Genomic DNA, 18,122 nt, shown 5'->3' on the forward strand with positions numbered 1-18,122 from the left:
ATTCTTACTGTTGGAATAATCTTATCTTCCCACACTCGGGCTTGACTTAGGCATCAAAGCAGGTCCTTTAGGTCTCTCTTGTTTGATTCTTTGCAGGTGGCCATGGTTAGAGATTAGTTCACGTTCTCTAGCTAATTTTTGGTAGCAAAAGTTGGTGTCGTCTTTGGAAAATTGGGAGGATTCGTATCTTTGACCATGCTCATGTCGCATAATTCCAAATCAAGACATGTTGTTAGGGATTAATCTCCCTAATCGATCCATTTTACATCGGTAGACAATTCATTGCCAAGCGTGCCCTAAAACGAATTCTTAACTTTTCAAAAGAGAGTGGAAGGTATGTTTAACATGATTGTACAATAAAAAAATGATCATATGGAACATGATCTAGAAGCCACTCAAGTAGAAACAACATCTAAAGGAAAAGGCAACGACGCCATAAGAGGTAGCTGTGGAAGTATTAGACCCAATAAAAAAAAAAAGATGCCCACTTGATGAGCACATCTCATGAGGTAACAAGAGGAGAGCATGACTCACCAAAAATGACCCATCTGATGAGCACAACCCATGAGCAAACGAGAAGTGAGCATGACTCGCGAGAAATGGTTCATCTAATAAGAACCACTTATAAGGTCCGAAGATGCCCATCTAATAAGCACAGTTCATGAGACAACGTGAAGTGAGCACGACTCACCAAAAATGATCCATTTGATGAACACCTCTCATGACACCCGAAAATGTCCACTTGATGAGCGCAATTTATGAGACAATGAGAAGTGAGCACGACTCACAAAAAATGACCCATCTGATGAGCACTGCTAATAAGGCTCGAAGATGACTACTTGATGAGTACAACTCATGAGGTAACAAGAAGTGAGCATGACTCACATAAAATGACTCACCTAATTAGCATCAATCATAAGACTCGAAGATACCCACTTGATGAGTACAACTCATAGGCAACAATAGGTGACCAAGAGTCACCAAAAAACGACTTGAATTGGGCCAAATAAGCCAAAACAACTCTAAATGAGTCTAAGCTATCCAAATGGTTAAAATGTAGCCAAAATTGCTCGCATGGGTTAGACATCCTAAAGTACTATTGAATAGAGAAAACACGATTAAACCTCGAAAGTAAAGGGGAGGGGGACAACTGATATAATCAAGATTAATAGTGCATATTAATTAGAGACTAAAATTAAGAAATCAATGCTAGTCCCCAATATAAATATCCATAAATTAAATTATAATCTCCTACCATCAAAATAAGTGACTTATAATACTGAATTTAATATAGGTATGCCCCCAATTAGTATAAAAGGGGACACTCTAGGAAGTGGTGGTTCATCTCATATGATCTTATTATCATATATTTTTATTGTTGCAATGATCTTATCCTCTCATACTCATTGACTTTAGGCATTGGAGCAATCCCCTGGAGTTACAACCTGGTAGGGGTGAGCATAATTCGAGTTTAACCGAATTAACCAACCGAGTTTGGTTGGTTTGGTTTGTTTCGGTTCTAAATTTGGATATACTGAGTATTCGGTTTTCAGTTTGGGTATGGGGAATATTTAATTCGGTTAACCGAATTACTAATTAAATATAAATGAGTAATTTTAATATATGATATAAGTTAAATCTTAAATGTTTAATCTTAAAATATCCCTTTTATCAATAAACTCTTTTATTAATTAAGTTGTAATTAGTAAACTAGAAACAAAATTTGCAATCATAATTTGTTTTTATAATTAATTTTAAATTTATTAAATTTGGTTAATTGAATTACTTGAAAAGTTGGTTCGGTCGGGTAAGGTTCGGTTACAGCAACTAATTCGGTCAGTTCAGTTAGAGATTAGTATTAATCGAAAAATTTGGTTAATTAACCGAATTTAGCTTAAGTTTGCAAACCCTTACTCCCTGGGTTCTTTAAGCTTCTCTTGTTTGATTCCTTGTAGGTGGCTATGGTTAGAGATCAGTCCACATTCTTAAACCAATTTTTGGCAGTAATAATAATAATGATTTTTTTATTATAATAGTTTTTAATGTGTATTATTTGTAATTTCACTATTTAATAATATTTTATAATATTATTTGATTTAAAAACAATGAGTATTTTTTAATTAAGTTGTTAATTATTTCTAATTTAACTCCGCCTGTGATGCACTTAATGCTCTAATTTTTTCACACACAGCCGGTCCCAAGCCCGGGTTAAGGAGGAGGGTTGCGTTAGGTAGCTGACAGCCAGCCTAAAATTTGTCAGATCACTATGATATGAATCCTTACCGAATATTTGTTGGGGCGTCCCCTACGAGCGACGCGTTGCACTTGAACCACCCGGGTGTAGCGAAAAGTGGGCGAGGGTGGGCTAGGTTGTCGCCCCGAAGCGACGCGCCGTGTCGGCACCCGGGTACGGTGTCAAATATGCGAGGGTTCCTGCATCATTCTGGACGTGGGCAGGTAAAGACGTTAGTTCAGGAAACTAGGATTAGATTAGCAACTTGGAATATAGGGACACTTACGGGTAAAAGCATGGAAATTGTGGATACAATGATTAGAAGAAGAATTAATATAACTTGTCTTCAAGAAACTAAGTGGGTGGGGGAGAAAGCTAGAGAAATCGATAAATCAGGATTTAAACTTTGGTACACTGGAAAAGAAAAACATAAGAATGGAGTAGGCATTATTATAGACAAAAACTTAAAAGATAGCGTTGTAGATGTAACTAGAGTAAGGGATAGAATTATAAAAATCAAAATGGTATTAGGACAAGAGATAATAAATATCATTAGTGCTTATGCTGCTCAAGTTGGCTTAGCAGAAAATCTTAAGAGACAATTTTGGGAAGATATGGATAGTATTATACAAGGCATACCAGGGACTGAGAAAATATTTATAGGAGGAGATCTGAATGGACACGTTGGAAGAGATAATAAAAATTATGAAAGGATACATAGAGGATATGGATATGGAGAAAAAAATGAGTCTGGGGAGATGATCTTAGACTTTGCTATGTCATATGATTTTAGTATAATGAATACTTGCTTTAAGAAGAGAGAAGAACACTTAATAACCTTTAAAAGTGGACAAAATAGAAGTCAAATAGATTTTTTTTTAACTAGGAGGGTAGATCGTTTATCATGCAAGGATTGTAAAGTTATTCCAGGTGAAAGTCTAACCACACAACATAGAGTCTTAGTGTTAGATATATGCATTAAAAAATGGAAGAAAAATGATAAAATAAACCAGTGTAGGAGAACTAAATGGTGGAACCTAAAAGGAGAAAATATAATAAAATTTAAAGATAAAATGATCAAAGATTGGGATTGGACCTTAGAGGATGGGATAGATTTAAATACTCTTTGGGATAGATTAGCTAGCTCTATTAAAAAGATAGCAAAAGAGATTTTAGGCGAATCAAGGAGAAGATTCTCAAATAGTAAAGAAAGTTGGTGGTGGGATAAAGATGTACAAAAAATCATAAAGACAAAAAGAATTTGGTATAAAACGTGGCAAAAATGTAGAAACAGAGATAACTTTGAAAAATATAAGGAGGCAAGAAAAGATGCAAAAAGGGCCGTTAGTGAAGCTAAACATAGATCATTTAATAGTTTGTATGATAGATTAGGTACAAAAGAAGGGGAAAGAGATATATTTAAACTTGCTAAAGCTAGAGAAAGGAAGAACAAGGATTTAGGAAATGTAAAATGTATAAAAAGTGAGGATGATATTGTCTTGGTTAAGGACGAAGATATTAAAGAAAGATGGAGAAGTTACTTTAGTAAGTTGTTTAATGAAAACTTAAATTTAGAATTGTCAAATGAGGAAAAGACTAAAAATATAAGATTTATTTGCAAAATTAGAGTTAACGAAGTTAAGTTTGCACTAAAAAAGATGAAAAATGAGAAAGCTATGGGATCAGATAACATCCCAATTGAAGTTTGGAAATGCTTGGGTGATAACGGAATTATATGGTTAACTAATTTATTTAATACAATTGTAAAAACTAAGAAAATGCCAGATGAATGGAGAAAAAGCACTTTAATACGTATATACAAAAATAAAAGAGATATTCAAAATTGTAATAACTATCGTGGAATTAAACTTATGAGTCATACAATGAAACTATAGGAAAGGGTAGTTGAACAAAGATTAAGGTTAGAAACGAAGATCTCAGAAAATCAATTTGGTTTTATGCCTGGGAGATCTACCACAGAAGCTATTTATCTTTTAAGAAGATTAATGGAAAAGTTTAGGAAAAAGAAGAGGGACTTGCATATGATATTTATTGACCTTGAGAAAGCATATAATAGGATACCTAGGGAAGTTCTATGGTGGGTTTTAGAAAAAAAGGGTGTATGTTGTAGGTATACTGATGTCATTAAGGATATGTACGATGGAGTAATGACTAGTGTAAAGACTATAGATGGAGAAACTAGAGAATTTCCAATCACCATAGGTGTACATCAAGGATCTGCTTTGAGTCCTTATCTTTTTGCTTTAGTGATGGACCAATTGACTAAGAGTATTCAAAAGGAGGTTCCATGGTGTATGTTGTTTGCAGATGATATTGTATTAATTGACGAAACTAGGGATGGAGTAGAGGCTGAGTTAGAATTATGGAGAGAAGCTTTGGAATCTAGAGGCTTTAAGATAAGTAGAAATAAAACAGAATATATGAAATGTAATTTTAGTAATGATAGGAGGAGTATTGGAGACAAAGTTAAACTTGATGATGAAGAAATAAATAACACTTGTAGATTTCGATACCTTGGATCTATTATGCAAGCTGAAGGAGAAATTGAAGATGATGTAATGCATAGAGTTAAAACAGGTTGGGTAAAATGGAGAAGTGCTTCAAGTGTTCTATGTGATCGTAGAATACCCTTAAAATTGAAAGGGAAGTTTTATAGAACAATTATAAGACCAGCTATGCTATATGGATCAGAATGTTGGGCGACGAAGAAACATAATATCCAAAAAGTAAAAGTTGCCGAGATGAGGATGCTTAGATGGATGAGTGGTATAACATTGAAAGATAAATTAAGGAATGAACATATTCGTGGTAAGTTAGATGTAGCTCCTATAGAAGATAAGATAAGGGAGGGACGACTCAGATGGTATGGACACTTGCAACGTAGGCCTTATAGTGCACCTGTGAGGAAGAGTGACTTAGTTACCGTGGGGGGCAGTAGAAGGGGTAGGGGTAGACCTAAAATAACCTGGGAGGAGATAGTGAGTAAGGATTTAATGTCTTTAAATCTATCAAAAGAAATGGTCCATGATCGCATAAATTGGCAGAAAAGGATTCATATAGCCGACCCCATTTAGTGGGACTAAGGCTTGGTTTTGTTGTTGTTGTTAATTATTTTTAATTTTATAAATATTAGTCGTAATACAAACGGCCTAAAATTTTTCCAGTTCCATGCCGCCATAAGGTTTAGATACAATCTCAGCCGTTGATCTGCAACATTCCCTAGGGTTTATGCGAGGTTCTATTAAAGCACGCATCTCCCTCGAGATAGCGTCGTCCGTCTTCATTCTTCACTGTCGGCGCGAGGCGAGACCAAAGATCTAGAATGGTGAGCTCCTTCGATCTCAGCTCTGTTTGTTTATTGAGAAAGTATAAGAAAAGATATAGGAGAAAATAAATTCATTTTTCACCTCTTTGAACCTTGGCGAATGGAAAACTCTTCCCTAATACGCTTGATCGGTTCCTTGGTTTCAAGCCATACAGAAAATGCTTTACGTGCTTTTCTAATTTTTTTTCTCTGTATATTTTGTTTGGTTGCTGAGAAAACTAAGGAGGAAATAAAATGAAAATTTGGATCTTTTGCTTATACTCTTGTGATATTATAAAAATGAATAGAAGGCACTTCTTGTGTGGATGAAACAGTCGTTTTAGCCTTGGATCTGTGATTATACTTCCTTCAAGCTACGCAATTAAAAATGTACGGTAGATGCCACTCGTACTTTTCTTTTTCTCTGCTGTGGGATGTAGTATAAGCTTTATTCGCTTGTTTTCTAATAGATTTTTCTGAAGTTTGAGGATTGTGTGTGTTTTGGAGCTGACAATCATCTCCTGGCATTTCTAATATAGTGCTAGCAGCTTGCCTGCAATTGCTTCATCCATTACTTCTTGGCCTTTTTTCTTTAGCTTAATAGTCCCCCTTTTGTACTCTCTGCAATGAGGTGCGTGAGAGCAGGACAATGGTTACAGAAATTCCCAGATGTAAAAATCTACTTCCAAAGAAGGGAATAAGGAATAGCAATGATGAGTTGATGACTCTCTAATTTCCTTGAGATAAAACAAGAGGATGTCATCTACGTCAGCCACATGCAAGAAAGTCAGTAAAATCCTCAGTAACCTACCTTGCTAGTAGTAGAATTGAACCATTTCTTTCAGAGCAATCTCCCAATATAAGCCAAAGCTGACCTTTGTAACTCTTGTGAAGGCAAGAAGTTGACACCAAACGCATTAAAGATTAGAGGATTCCTGTATGCTACCATATCAAACAGAATCACTGTAAAATGGAACTTTCAGAGCAGTCTCCCAATATAAGCCAAAGCTGACCTTTGTAACTCTTGTGAAGGCAAGAAGTTGACACCAAAAGCATTAAAGATTAGACGATTCCTGTATACTACCATATCAAACAGAATCACTGTAAAATGGATAAACAACCAATTCGGTTGAATTCTAGCAGTGATTTTAACAAGATTTTAACAGTATTACAAGGTTTTACTCTAGTCTCACACAGCCCCACTGGATTAATTGAATGCCCAGAAATGAGTTTGCAGACCCCCAACATAGGCAAATGTTTGAGTTTTACCCTGAAATTGACCTATCAAAGGCCCTTCTAATTTATCCATCACAATCTTGAATATATCTTCTGGAGGATTAATCTAAATTCTCTCTTATATATAGGAGGTTAATAGAAATTGGAATTCTGTATTTTTTTCATGTCAGATCAATTGAATAGAGATCTTGAGTTCATTCCAAAGTCGAAGAATGGCAAATTCACCTTCACTCAACCATCAGGCAAAGTCATGGAATGATAAGGGTCATACTGGGAATGCAACCCATTCTTCATTTAGTATTTATCAGAAATGCTTTTCAGATCACCAGAAAGAGCTTCTCTCAGATAAAAACCAATCAGTTTTTTAACATTGTCTGAAGAACCAAACAGTTTACCCATTGACTGTTCACTAGTCTAGATTCAATCAAGAATGCAAGAATCAAACTTGGCAAGTCCAGATTGCAGAGAAAGAAACATCTAGTAAACAGGATCTGATCAAAAGGTTTAACAAAATCATGAAAATAAAGGAAAATCAAGGTTTGGCACATGATAGATCATGTGAGCTATCTTGTGACGAGTGTTATAACAGAATCCCCCTCTGCATATGGCATTTTCTGTTGCTAACATTGTAGCAAACTAACTTTCAAGCACATAAAATTCATGGACATAAGTTTTTGGGTTTTTGGAGATGGTCTGTTAATGCTTGGCTCAGTGTAAGCATCTGAAGGTTCTCCAAAGGGCTGTAAATCTTTAAAGCAGGAAAAGATTCTTGATAGTTAGAGGGCCTATCTTTTATTATATTTGTTTGGTGGGGGCCAGAAAATAAAAGCGGAAGATGGAGTTTTTCAATGATGGTAAATAAGATTTCTAATTTCATATGGTTTTTGATGAAATTATGGACTGTTTCTTTTGCATGTTATTCATTCATGGTTTGTCTGACTGTTTGCATGACTCCATGCTTGTAGGATATATAATGATTCAGCAATACGTATTTTGATAGTTATCTAATCTCTTCTAGCTTTTATTTTAATCTGTTCACTAGAAGTTGTTTTGTGTTCTTTATTTTGTTCCCTTAATCAACACAAATTTCCTTTTGGTTTTATGCCCATTGTCTGTCCAGTCATTTCTATTTATTTTGATTCATGCCAGTAGATGTTTTATTTGACTTGTTCTTGAATTTTTAAGCCCAAAAGTTTTTTATAGAAGGGATATGTAGGCTGTAGAAGGGGGATGGGATTACATTTTTTTTTAATTTACTGGTTTTTTTGTTTTTTTTTGCCTAGAATCCATTTTTTTTTGTTCTTATGTAGTTGGAATGTTTGCATTGATGAATCCATAAACAATTTTATGATTTATTTCAGGCCTTTGTCAAAGCGCAAAAGTCGAAGGCATATTTTAAGCGATTCCAAGTTAAATTTAAGAGAAGAAGAGGTATAGTATTTTTTTCTCCAATGTTCATTGCTATGTTATTTAGATTTCTGGTGATTTCATTTCATGTTTTTTTTTTTTTTGTATTTGCAAAATATCGACAGCGGGGAAGACAGACTACCGAGCAAGAATTCGTCTAATAAATCAGGACAAAAACAAATATAACACCCCAAAGTATAGGTTTGTGGTGCGATTTGTATCCAACAGTATATTTAGCATTTAGCATTTATATGCACCCGCGTAGTTTTTTCCCTTCTCTCAGTTTGGTTTATTTAAAAATTTAAATAATAGATTGTGGGTCTTTCAAGTAGGTAAACAGCTTTGTTGATGTTTTTTTCTCCTCCAATATATGCTTGCTGCTTTACAAAACAACTTTCCATGGTTCTGGGATAAGGCAGTGTCGGTGTCTACAGGCAGCTTATTGTAAACAGAAATAGTTATTCTTTTGGTAGGATATACTTTTTGAGGCTTTCATATGTTGCATGGGTACTTGGTGTAAAATTTTCATTTTTTGTTTATATATATATATATATATATTTAATGTGAGAAGTTATTTAACCGAGATAGCTGGTTCCTATTGTGTCTCGGCAATCAATGAAACCGTTGCCTTTTTTGCCTTAACCCCTGTTATTAGACTAACAAGGATATTACTGCACAAATGGTATCTGCTAGCATTGCTGGTGATTTAGTCCTGGCGGCTGCATATGCACGCGAGCTGCCTCACTATGGACTTAAAGTAGGTCTTACAAACTATGCTGCTGGTATGTCATTGATCATCTCATGCTTTTCGTTGCAACTTTTCCCTTTTTCCTTCTTGATCCCACCTTCCTCCTGTATGCATGCTTTGTGTGTATGTGCGTATGCGTTTGCAGCTGTGTGTTTTGCTTACCCTTCTTGATTGGGTTATTAACTGGACATGACTTGATCAGCTTATTGTACGGGACTTCTCCTTGCTCGCCGTGTCTTGAAAAAGCTGGAGATGGACGATGAGTACGAGGGCAATGTGGAGGTATATTACTATTTCTCCTCTCATTCCCACCTTCCACTTCTCCTTTGCAGCATTTTTTTTCCAGAATATGTAGAACTAATGAAATGCTTATTTGAAAGGCCTCTGGGGAGGATTTCTCAGTTGAACCAGCTGAGAGCAGGAGGCCATTCCGTGCTCTGCTTGATGTTGGCCTTGTTAAAACGACGACTGGAAATCGTGTTTTTGGTGCTTTGAAGGTATGATTACCCTTGCCGTATCGTTCTTCAAATGTGTATGCATGTTTTGACATGGTTTCGTTTATCTCCAGTATCTTGTGGGCATTTTCTGTGAATTCATGGTGTATAATTTGTAAGTTTTCATTGCTTTATATTATGTGCCAATTTCTTTGGGCATGTAGCTTTTTCTTATGCTGTTGTGGTAGTCTAATTAACATTTAAGAGTCACTATCACTATCCTGAAGTATATTTCTAAAGTCAAATACAGTCTGATAATAAAAAGAAAATGACTAATATTATTGAGAAAAATTGTGGCCTTATTGTTAGTGGGGCTACAAATGAGCTGAGCTGAAGTTTGCCATGCCTAAACTTGTTTATTGCAGATCTTGAGCTTGAGACAAGCTCAAACTGAGCTTTAGTATACTTGCTCAAGCTTGTTCATTATGCAAATGAACAAGCTGATGAGCTCTTATCGAGATGAGTTATTGTAATGATCATCAAAGGTTTGGTTCTTGTGGAACCTCTCACTCTCAGAGGAGAAAGGCTCTCAGGTTTTGTTAGGCAAAAAGTTGAAAAGCGGCTCCTACTTATACTGCCTGCCCCACCAGAAAGGAGAAAGGCTCTCAGGTTTTGTTAGGCAAAAAGTTGAAAAGCGGCTCCTACTTATACTGCTTGCCCCTCCAAGCCAACCCTGTTGGCCTTGAACATTGGCTCTATTAGTAAAAAGTCCGTAATTTCAAGCCCACTACAGTCTAACAAGCCTAATTTGACCTTATTGAAGGAGTCCAATAAATGAGCCTAATACAAGCCTATTAAACAAGCCCAAAAACTGAGCCCATAGTTGAGCTGCTAATGAGCCCAGAAGATCTGAGCCCAAACGATTCGATTCCGTTCATGTTCAGACTTGTTTACTTAACGAGAATCAAAATTGGGCTTCGAAATCACTCCTTTTTTAATGAATGAGCTTGGATGAACTCTTACTAAGCCAAGCTCCCGAGTTGCTTATGAGTGTGGTTCGTTTGCAGCCCTAAGTGTTAGCGGAGTTTTAATTCCCTTGGTTATCCCTCTTTAATTTTTTTAAAAAAATTGTAGTAAATATGTATCTATAAAATATGAGAAATATATTTACCAAAGGGTCTAGTTCTTGATTCATATTTCATATCTGACATCATAAGTTCCCAAACTGTAGTAGTCGAAGGCTCAAGGTGTACTGAGGTGTAAAAGGTGCCTGGAGCCTAGGCACAACATGTGAGGCAAAATTGCCTTTAAAACAACCTTATAGGTTCTTGGTTGTAAACACATTAGCACTAATATTTGAATTTCAAAGTATCAAATTGTTCAATATTAGAATGTATAAAAATGAGTACTAAGCACAAATTTTCAATAATGTGCGATGTCCATGCCAAAGTGCCAGAAAATGGAAGCTGAAGTAAGCAGCAGCAAACAAAAAAAAACAGGAAAAGCTGCAGCAGCGCAGGCCTGACTGAGATGTGAGGAATTATAGATAACAGAACCAGGAATGCGGAATTATAGATAGCAGAACCAGGAATGTGGAATTATAGATAACAGAACCAGGAATGCCAAGGATGTTTCCAGGAAAAGAAACAGCTTAGTTTCCAGATAAAACTGCAAAAAAGGGAAAAAAGGGAAAAAAGAGCATCAAAGAGGGGTGTCCAGAGCGGCCGAGCTGTTCATAAGAACAAGAATCTTGAGAAGCAGTGCAGAAATTTCAGGACTAGGAGCTGAAATCCCAAAAAAATGTCCAAAGAAAAAAAAAGAATGGGGGATTCACAGCCCAGCATGACAGAAGCTGAAAATAAGAAGGGAGTTAGAGCAGCTGAGTAGATATGTAGTGGCAGAAATTCCATAAAAACAGAAAAAAATAATAAGAAAATAAAAAGAGGTCATAGCAGCTCTAACTAATATCAGCAGAGTAGCAGAATCACTGATTTTGGTCAATCAAGAAGAAGAAAAGAAAGACAGAAGAAAAAAAGAGGAGAGGAGACTTTGTTGATCAAGAAGAAGAAAAAGATAATGAAAAGACTGAATTGGCCTTCAATTAAAGCTTGAGAGTTGGCCTTGGGATTCTATGTTTAACCTTTGAAGTTCTGCCTCTATCATGAGATGCTGAAATCCTTCCTTTTTTGGAGAGACAGTGCTAGCTTGCTGAGAATTGAAAGCTAAGTATAAGGTAGGCATTGTGCTTTGAACCCTTGTCATGCTCACAGGCACAAATCAGATGGCTGAGTTGCGCCTCAGTGTACCTTCACTGCACCTCTTAAATGTCTCATTTTTTGATTCTTATGAGGCACATGCCACATTGCGTTGGTGGGCCTGGTGCACCTCAGGCATTCCTTTGACTACTAAGCTCCGGCCCAACATTGGGGATTCAATAAAGTTTATCCCTTAAGGCTTATTAATTTTGCATATTGTGCACTGTGTGCTTCATACAAGGTCATGAATGAATGTTAGGTGTTAGGACATTGAATTATTCCATTTGTCTGATTATGTTGAAGTATGATTATCTTTTATTTTTTTTAATTTGACCAATTGCTCAATTTTCTACTATTAAATCCCTTTTTAGCAATGAATATGTGCACTCAACCATGTGCTTGCACATGTAAATGCTTGTGTTAGATAAGGTTCCATTGAATTTGTTGATGTAAAGTTAGAGCTGTTATTTGCTTGTCATTAATTGCAGGGAGCACTAGATGGTGGTCTTGATATACCCCACAGTGACAAGAGGTTTGCTGGTTTTTCAAAGGATAGTAAGCAACTTGATGCTGAGGTTCACCACAACTATATTTTTGGTGGCCATGTTGCTGCATACATGAGGGTAGGCTTAAAAAGATTTAGTGAGCTTGCGTGCATGCAAAACAGTTATATCCAACTATATGTCAATTTCTTTGGGAGTTGCTATGACAATACCTTTGCTTGTATTTTACAGACTTTGATGGAAGATGAACCTGAGAAGTACCAGTCTCAATTCAGTGAATACATCAAAGCAGGAATTGATGCAGACAGCCTTGAGGGCATGTACAAGAAGGTTCATGCCGCCATCCGTGCAGACCCTACCATGAAGAAATCTGAGAAACAGGCGCCAAAAGAGCATAGAAGGTAACACATTACAATTCTACCATTATTGTCTTATTAAACATTAATAGGTTGTTTAAATTCTGCTATTTAATGGTCTCGTCATTCTTCACGTATCTTGGGGTATTTGCTACCATTATTATTACTATTATTATAGTTATTATTTAAATTTTGATGGCATGTTATGTTGTTTGTTTTAATGCTTTTATTTTTTTGGGTACAATGCCATAGGAGTGGTTCCTCATTTTGAATTTCTGCCAATGCTCTTGGTCATGGAGCCTCCTACCATTCAGGCTCAGGTTCACCCCAAGAATGTTATTATTATATGAAATTGATGGAAGGAAATATCTTAAGGCAAATTTACTATAAAAACAAAAATTTCTATTTGGGCATAAAAATGAGGGTAGAAAAGCAGCTGTAAATAATAGCAAATGATCAAAGGCTTTCATCTTAATCACCAATCATAAAAAACCAGGAAATATCTTCATTCTATGGTGCATACTCCACTTAAATTTTATTTTATTAATGTCAAGTGCTAACAATTACTTGGTAATTTAAATATATTGCTAATCTTAGACTGGGTCATGTTAATTAAGCAGAGTAATTTTGTGAATGTGGGTCTACGCCTTTAGGGCATAGGCATCCGCCTTTAGGGCATAGGCATCCAGCTCTTGAATTTCTTGACCGCAAAATCTTTAATGAGGTTTGAGTCAGGGATCTCCTTGTGGGCCTTCTCAAAGCTACATCCCACTTCATGAAGCTTGTCTCCCCCTTTTGAGCTAATGCACGTTGGCTTTGGAACTCTGTAGCATTTCAGCAGCTCCTGCCAATCACGCTCTAGGCTACTGTCTTGTTGCCTTATCTACTGCATCAATCTTCTCCTTTGACTCAAAATTAAGGGGTCATCCTACAAAATGGAGTGCCCAGATTGCTTATGCTCAAATTTATATACAACAATTGGAATGGGAAATAGAAGAATAAAAAAAGGTCCCATATGGGGATGACAGTCTGAAATTCCAAATCGTTGGGCTTCACCAGTCATGCAAAGGTTACCTTTAGTGAATTTCGTCAGTTTTTATATTTTCCCAGAAATTGTTTGGTGAGCTGAATAGGATATTTTGGCTTTACTCTTAATTTCATGTGTAAGAGTGAAATCTTTGAATTCCTAACACGGAGATGTTTTCCTCATTTTCTTTGTTTATCAATATTTTTTTTTCCATTCTCAGCTCATGTTTTTTCATTTGCTCCATCAACCAAATTGATATCTTCTCCATTTCCATTTGCTTCTCTGTCCTCACCATTTTCTTTCTTCTCATCAATATGGACTTATATCTTGATTGGACAGATAGGGTTGAAGATTCTTAGGAGAGGTCATCATTGTATTAATTGTTAGCTAGACTTTTCTGAATATTACAGAGTGAATAAAAAAAAAGAATATCATAAGATTCATAAACTTGAAAAGGAAATTTACTTATAGACCTCAACCAAAACATAACATAAAATATACAAAATTGTTATTAGGAATTTGTTTCAAATTCGCAAATAAATTTGTGCCTTTCCCTAAATTCAATGACCATTGAAAAGTTGGCTACACATTTGGTAGGGTGAGGGCTCATTGGAGTTGATGGTGCCTTAAACATTTTCCCCTTCACAATGCATCTACTTGTGCCTTTTTCCCTTGTGGTTGGTGGGTGGGATTTTTTTAGGGATTTTAAAACTTATTTTAGGAATCTTAATGAAGGAGAGTTTGCCGAGCATAACACTTTATTCAATGTCCTTAATTATTTTTTAATGTCTGGAGGGAGATGAGAGGGTGTCGGGGAGGGGGGTGATTTGTTTGTTCTCTCTTCTACCAAATCTTTTTTTCTTCACCTCAAATTTCTTGCACCCAATTTTTCCCTTTGGGCCACATCATTTGGAAGACAAGGGTTTCCTTCTAGATTTGGATTTTATTGTAGACTCGATTTTGAACAGGATTTACATGAACGATTTGTGCCAATTTAGAAGCCCTGCAAGGCTCTCAATTGTAACATGTGCGGGATGTGTTGCGAGTCCAACAAAACGTATATTCACCTCTTATTGCATTGCATGGTTGCAAACTATCTTTGGAATGCCTCTGTTTCTTGTTTTGGTGAAGCTTGGTGCCACCTTGGGTGGTGGGCTAGTTTTTCAGATGTTGAGATTTTGGCAAGAGCAGAAAGTGAGAAGTTTGTGGTGTAGTGCAGTTTTTGCCATTTTGGAGACCTTATGGATTGAAATGAATGTGAGAACTTTCAATGATCGATCAAACAGCCTCCATGTCTGTTGTAGGATAGAGTAGGGTTCTTGATGCCTCTTTGGGTTCATTCCTTTGGGCGTTTAGGCGTTTTCTGCTGCCCTATCTTTCTAGGGTTAAGCATGCACCACTTTTCTAATTATTCTGGTTTCTTTTGGAGGATGTCTTGTTCGCCCATATTGTACTCTTTGGACCTCTTTGAATTGTTGTTAATATAATTCCCTTTTCTTATAAAATACATTCAAGCATCATGAGAATGCCTTCGTTTCTTGTTTTGATAAAGTTTAGTGCCACCTTAAGTGGTGGGCTAGTTTTTGCCTGTTTGATATTTTGGGATTTTGGTAAGAGCAGGGAGTGAGAAGTTTATGACATGGTGCACTTTTTGCCATTTGGTAGACCTTATGGATTGAAATGAGTGCGAGGACTTTCAATGATCACACAACCTCTTCATGTTTGTTGTGCGATAGAGTAGGTTTCTTGGCCTCTCTCTGGGCCCTATGGGATTTTAGGCATTTTGCTAGCCCTATCATTCTAGGGATTAGCAGCACTAGTTTTGTAATCTGCTTTATTTGGAGGACATCTTGTTTGCTTTTATCGTACTTTTTGGATTGTTGTTAATATTTTCCTTTGTTATAGAAAAACATTCAAGAATCATGAGAATGCGTGCAAGGGAGCCCATATGGACATCGTCAGCTTCAATTCAGGGGTTTTATACATCATATAGTTCACGATATTGAATGAAGTTTACTGTTTTTGTTAAAAAAAATGATCAGCAGATAAGCGAAAGATATTGAAGTATAATTAATCTGTGATCAGCTTTCGTATCTTTCTGTCACAACAAATCATGAATGGATGGTAAAACAAGAATCATGGATGGATGGTAAAACAAGTTGATTAGGGGAATGAAGTTAATGTCTGAAGAATAAAGATGGCAATTGGGAGCCCTATTTTCACATACAGAGGGCTTCAAAGATTTTTAATTGGTGGGATGGATGAGAAGAATTTGAGTTTTACAGGCAAAGTAATGTGGAACTCTCTGAGGTGAATATGTCTGATCATGCTGTGAGTGGTAAGGGGTCTTTTCAGCTCTGAATTGCTTTGAATATGAGAATTTGGTTATTAGAAGTCAGGCAATTCTACCCTGTGGATTTTAAATGTAAAACTATCGTTGGGACCTACTGAAAATTACAGCCGAGTAACATATTGCATTTCCTACCAGACACAGGAATGATTAAATTCATCAGAGCTGCAGTTTTAATGGTTTGATCCAGCGTACTGTCAAATTCCATATGGACATCAATGTGACATCGTCAGAGATTCCATATAAACATCAGCAATTGCAATCCCATTTCTCCCTAATTAGGACATTTAGTTTTTAGATCATAAATCAATCTTTGATTAATTGAATTGTAAAATTAAAAATTGCAGAACTAAAAGTACCAAACTAATCCAGTGATCTGTACCCGAAGCAGGGCTAAATGAAATTCAGAGGTGAATCGCAGCCGCTGCTCACTGGTTGCTTTTCTGCACTCTTGTGCACACACAGAGAAAAGGTGAAACAGGAAACAAATAAAAAAAAACCAAGAACAAAGAAACCTTCCCGTACACAATTTTATATCCTATTTGAATTTTCATGTCTCATAAAGATTGTGTCATCATTTATGACAAAGTTGATTGGCTGGCCCATCAGGTGAGCTGGTTGAGGTTCTTTGGCATGAATGTTGTAGTTCTTGAAATCCTTTCGTGTTTTGATATGATGGCCTCCTGAATTAGTGCATACCCAGCTTGCTGGGAGGCATTAAATTAACTATGGATAAGATCCTTGCGCTGTTTTTATTGTTTGTTTCCAGTGTTAAAATGGTATTATCCTGAAATTGCATTGATCTTATCAAGTCTTTGATCATTTGCAGAAATTTGTGTTAATTGTTTTAATATTTGTATAACAGGTTTAATTTGAAGAAGCTTTCCTACGAAGAAAGGAAAGCTAAGCTGATTGAACGTTTGAACACCCTGAACTCAGCGGCCGATGAGGATGATGAGGAGTGAAAATAGTGATGGATCTTGATCATGCATTTCTTGTCCCTTCTCCCAGTCTTTACATGTTTCATGAAAGTTCATGTGAAACATATTATTGCTTTGGGAGTTTGTCTTGGACGGAATGCAATTCCAATTTTGAATTTTTGAACTTCATTTAGTTGGAAGATTTAAACTATACTTATTCTGAGCCTCTTGTCTGAAATTTATACTCTAAAGATTCTATGTGGAATTTTGGGCATCCAGTTTGTGGAATGTTTATGCTGTTGAGATAGTTGTCATGAAAAGGACAAATGTGTGTTTCATAAAAATAACTTGATATTCTTTGGCATGCAGGACTTTTAACTTTTAGAGCGGGGCAGCCTTGTTTTCCCGTTGTCATTTCTTTGTGTTGTCTGCGTGCATGCTGGGGTGAAACATTGTCTCAAATCATTTTTCTTTTGTTCCCAGTTAGTTTTGTTTAGTTTCAAAATGAAGAACATTGTTGCTTTGATCAAAACCTATATCCTGTCATGTGCTTTAGTCTTTAGAGCTAGAGCCGGACAGCTTTCCATTTTGACAGGTACTTGGTTTTCCTTGAGGGTAGTTTGGATCAAGGATTTTGCTTGGTAAAGAGAGGAAAATAAGAGGGAAATTTTTTTTTTACTCTACTTTGTTTTTTGGTATCAAATATCATTTGAAGTGACAAATTATTTTAATATGATTAAAAATTTTAAAAAGTAAATATTATGGATGTATATAATTAAAAGTTAGTTTATTAATTCGGTGTATTTTTCATTTTTTTTTTTACTTTTCTTGATAGTCAAATATGAATGAGTGAGTTTTTTATTTTATTTTTTCTCTATTTAATATTTTTTGAGTTTCAAATGAAATGTGAGTGATTTTGGGGTGGAAGATGGCGATTTCTAAGTTTAAAACAAGTATTCTGAGTGGAGGAATTAGTGGATACAATTGGATATTTGAACTATCGATTAATGCAAGTTTTAAAAACTTGAGCTCACTTAGATTAATCTTTGACTTGATTATAAATTAATATTAGGTACATGCATGATATGTATAATGCATGTTTTATTCCGTCGAGAGCGTAGAGCTTTTTGTTTCTGGATAATCTTGTTATAATAAATTTGATGATAATGATAATAAACATAAGACTATGGAGTTAATTTTCATTACTGCTAATATTTTATAATATTTTATGTTAACTTTCTATAATTTGTCTATTTCTAAATAATCAAATACTTCCAACTTTCTTAAACTAAATTTTAATGGTTGTAGCCTCTTTGGCTTTTGGCATT

At 35.8% G+C, this 18,122-nt stretch overlaps 1 protein-coding gene across 1 annotated transcript; it reads left to right on the forward strand.

The window, feature by feature from the left end:
• Nucleotides 1–5,428: 5,428 nt before the first annotated feature.
• On the forward strand, nt 5,429–17,158 carry LOC131152042 (large ribosomal subunit protein uL18-like). The gene is made up of 9 exons (XM_058103625.1): nt 5,429–5,579; nt 8,156–8,225; nt 8,327–8,418; nt 8,857–8,983; nt 9,152–9,231; nt 9,330–9,446; nt 12,127–12,261; nt 12,373–12,542; nt 16,740–17,158. The coding sequence occupies exons 1-9, from the start codon at nt 5,577–5,579 to the stop codon at nt 16,837–16,839; spliced, it is 894 nt and encodes a 297-aa protein (XP_057959608.1). The 5' UTR covers nt 5,429–5,576; the 3' UTR covers nt 16,840–17,158.
• The last annotated feature ends 964 nt before the right edge of the window (nt 17,159–18,122 follow it).

Source organism: Malania oleifera, chromosome 3, assembly GCF_029873635.1.
Source record: "Malania oleifera isolate guangnan ecotype guangnan chromosome 3, ASM2987363v1, whole genome shotgun sequence".
NCBI classification, from domain to species: Eukaryota; Viridiplantae; Streptophyta; class Magnoliopsida; order Santalales; family Ximeniaceae; genus Malania; species Malania oleifera.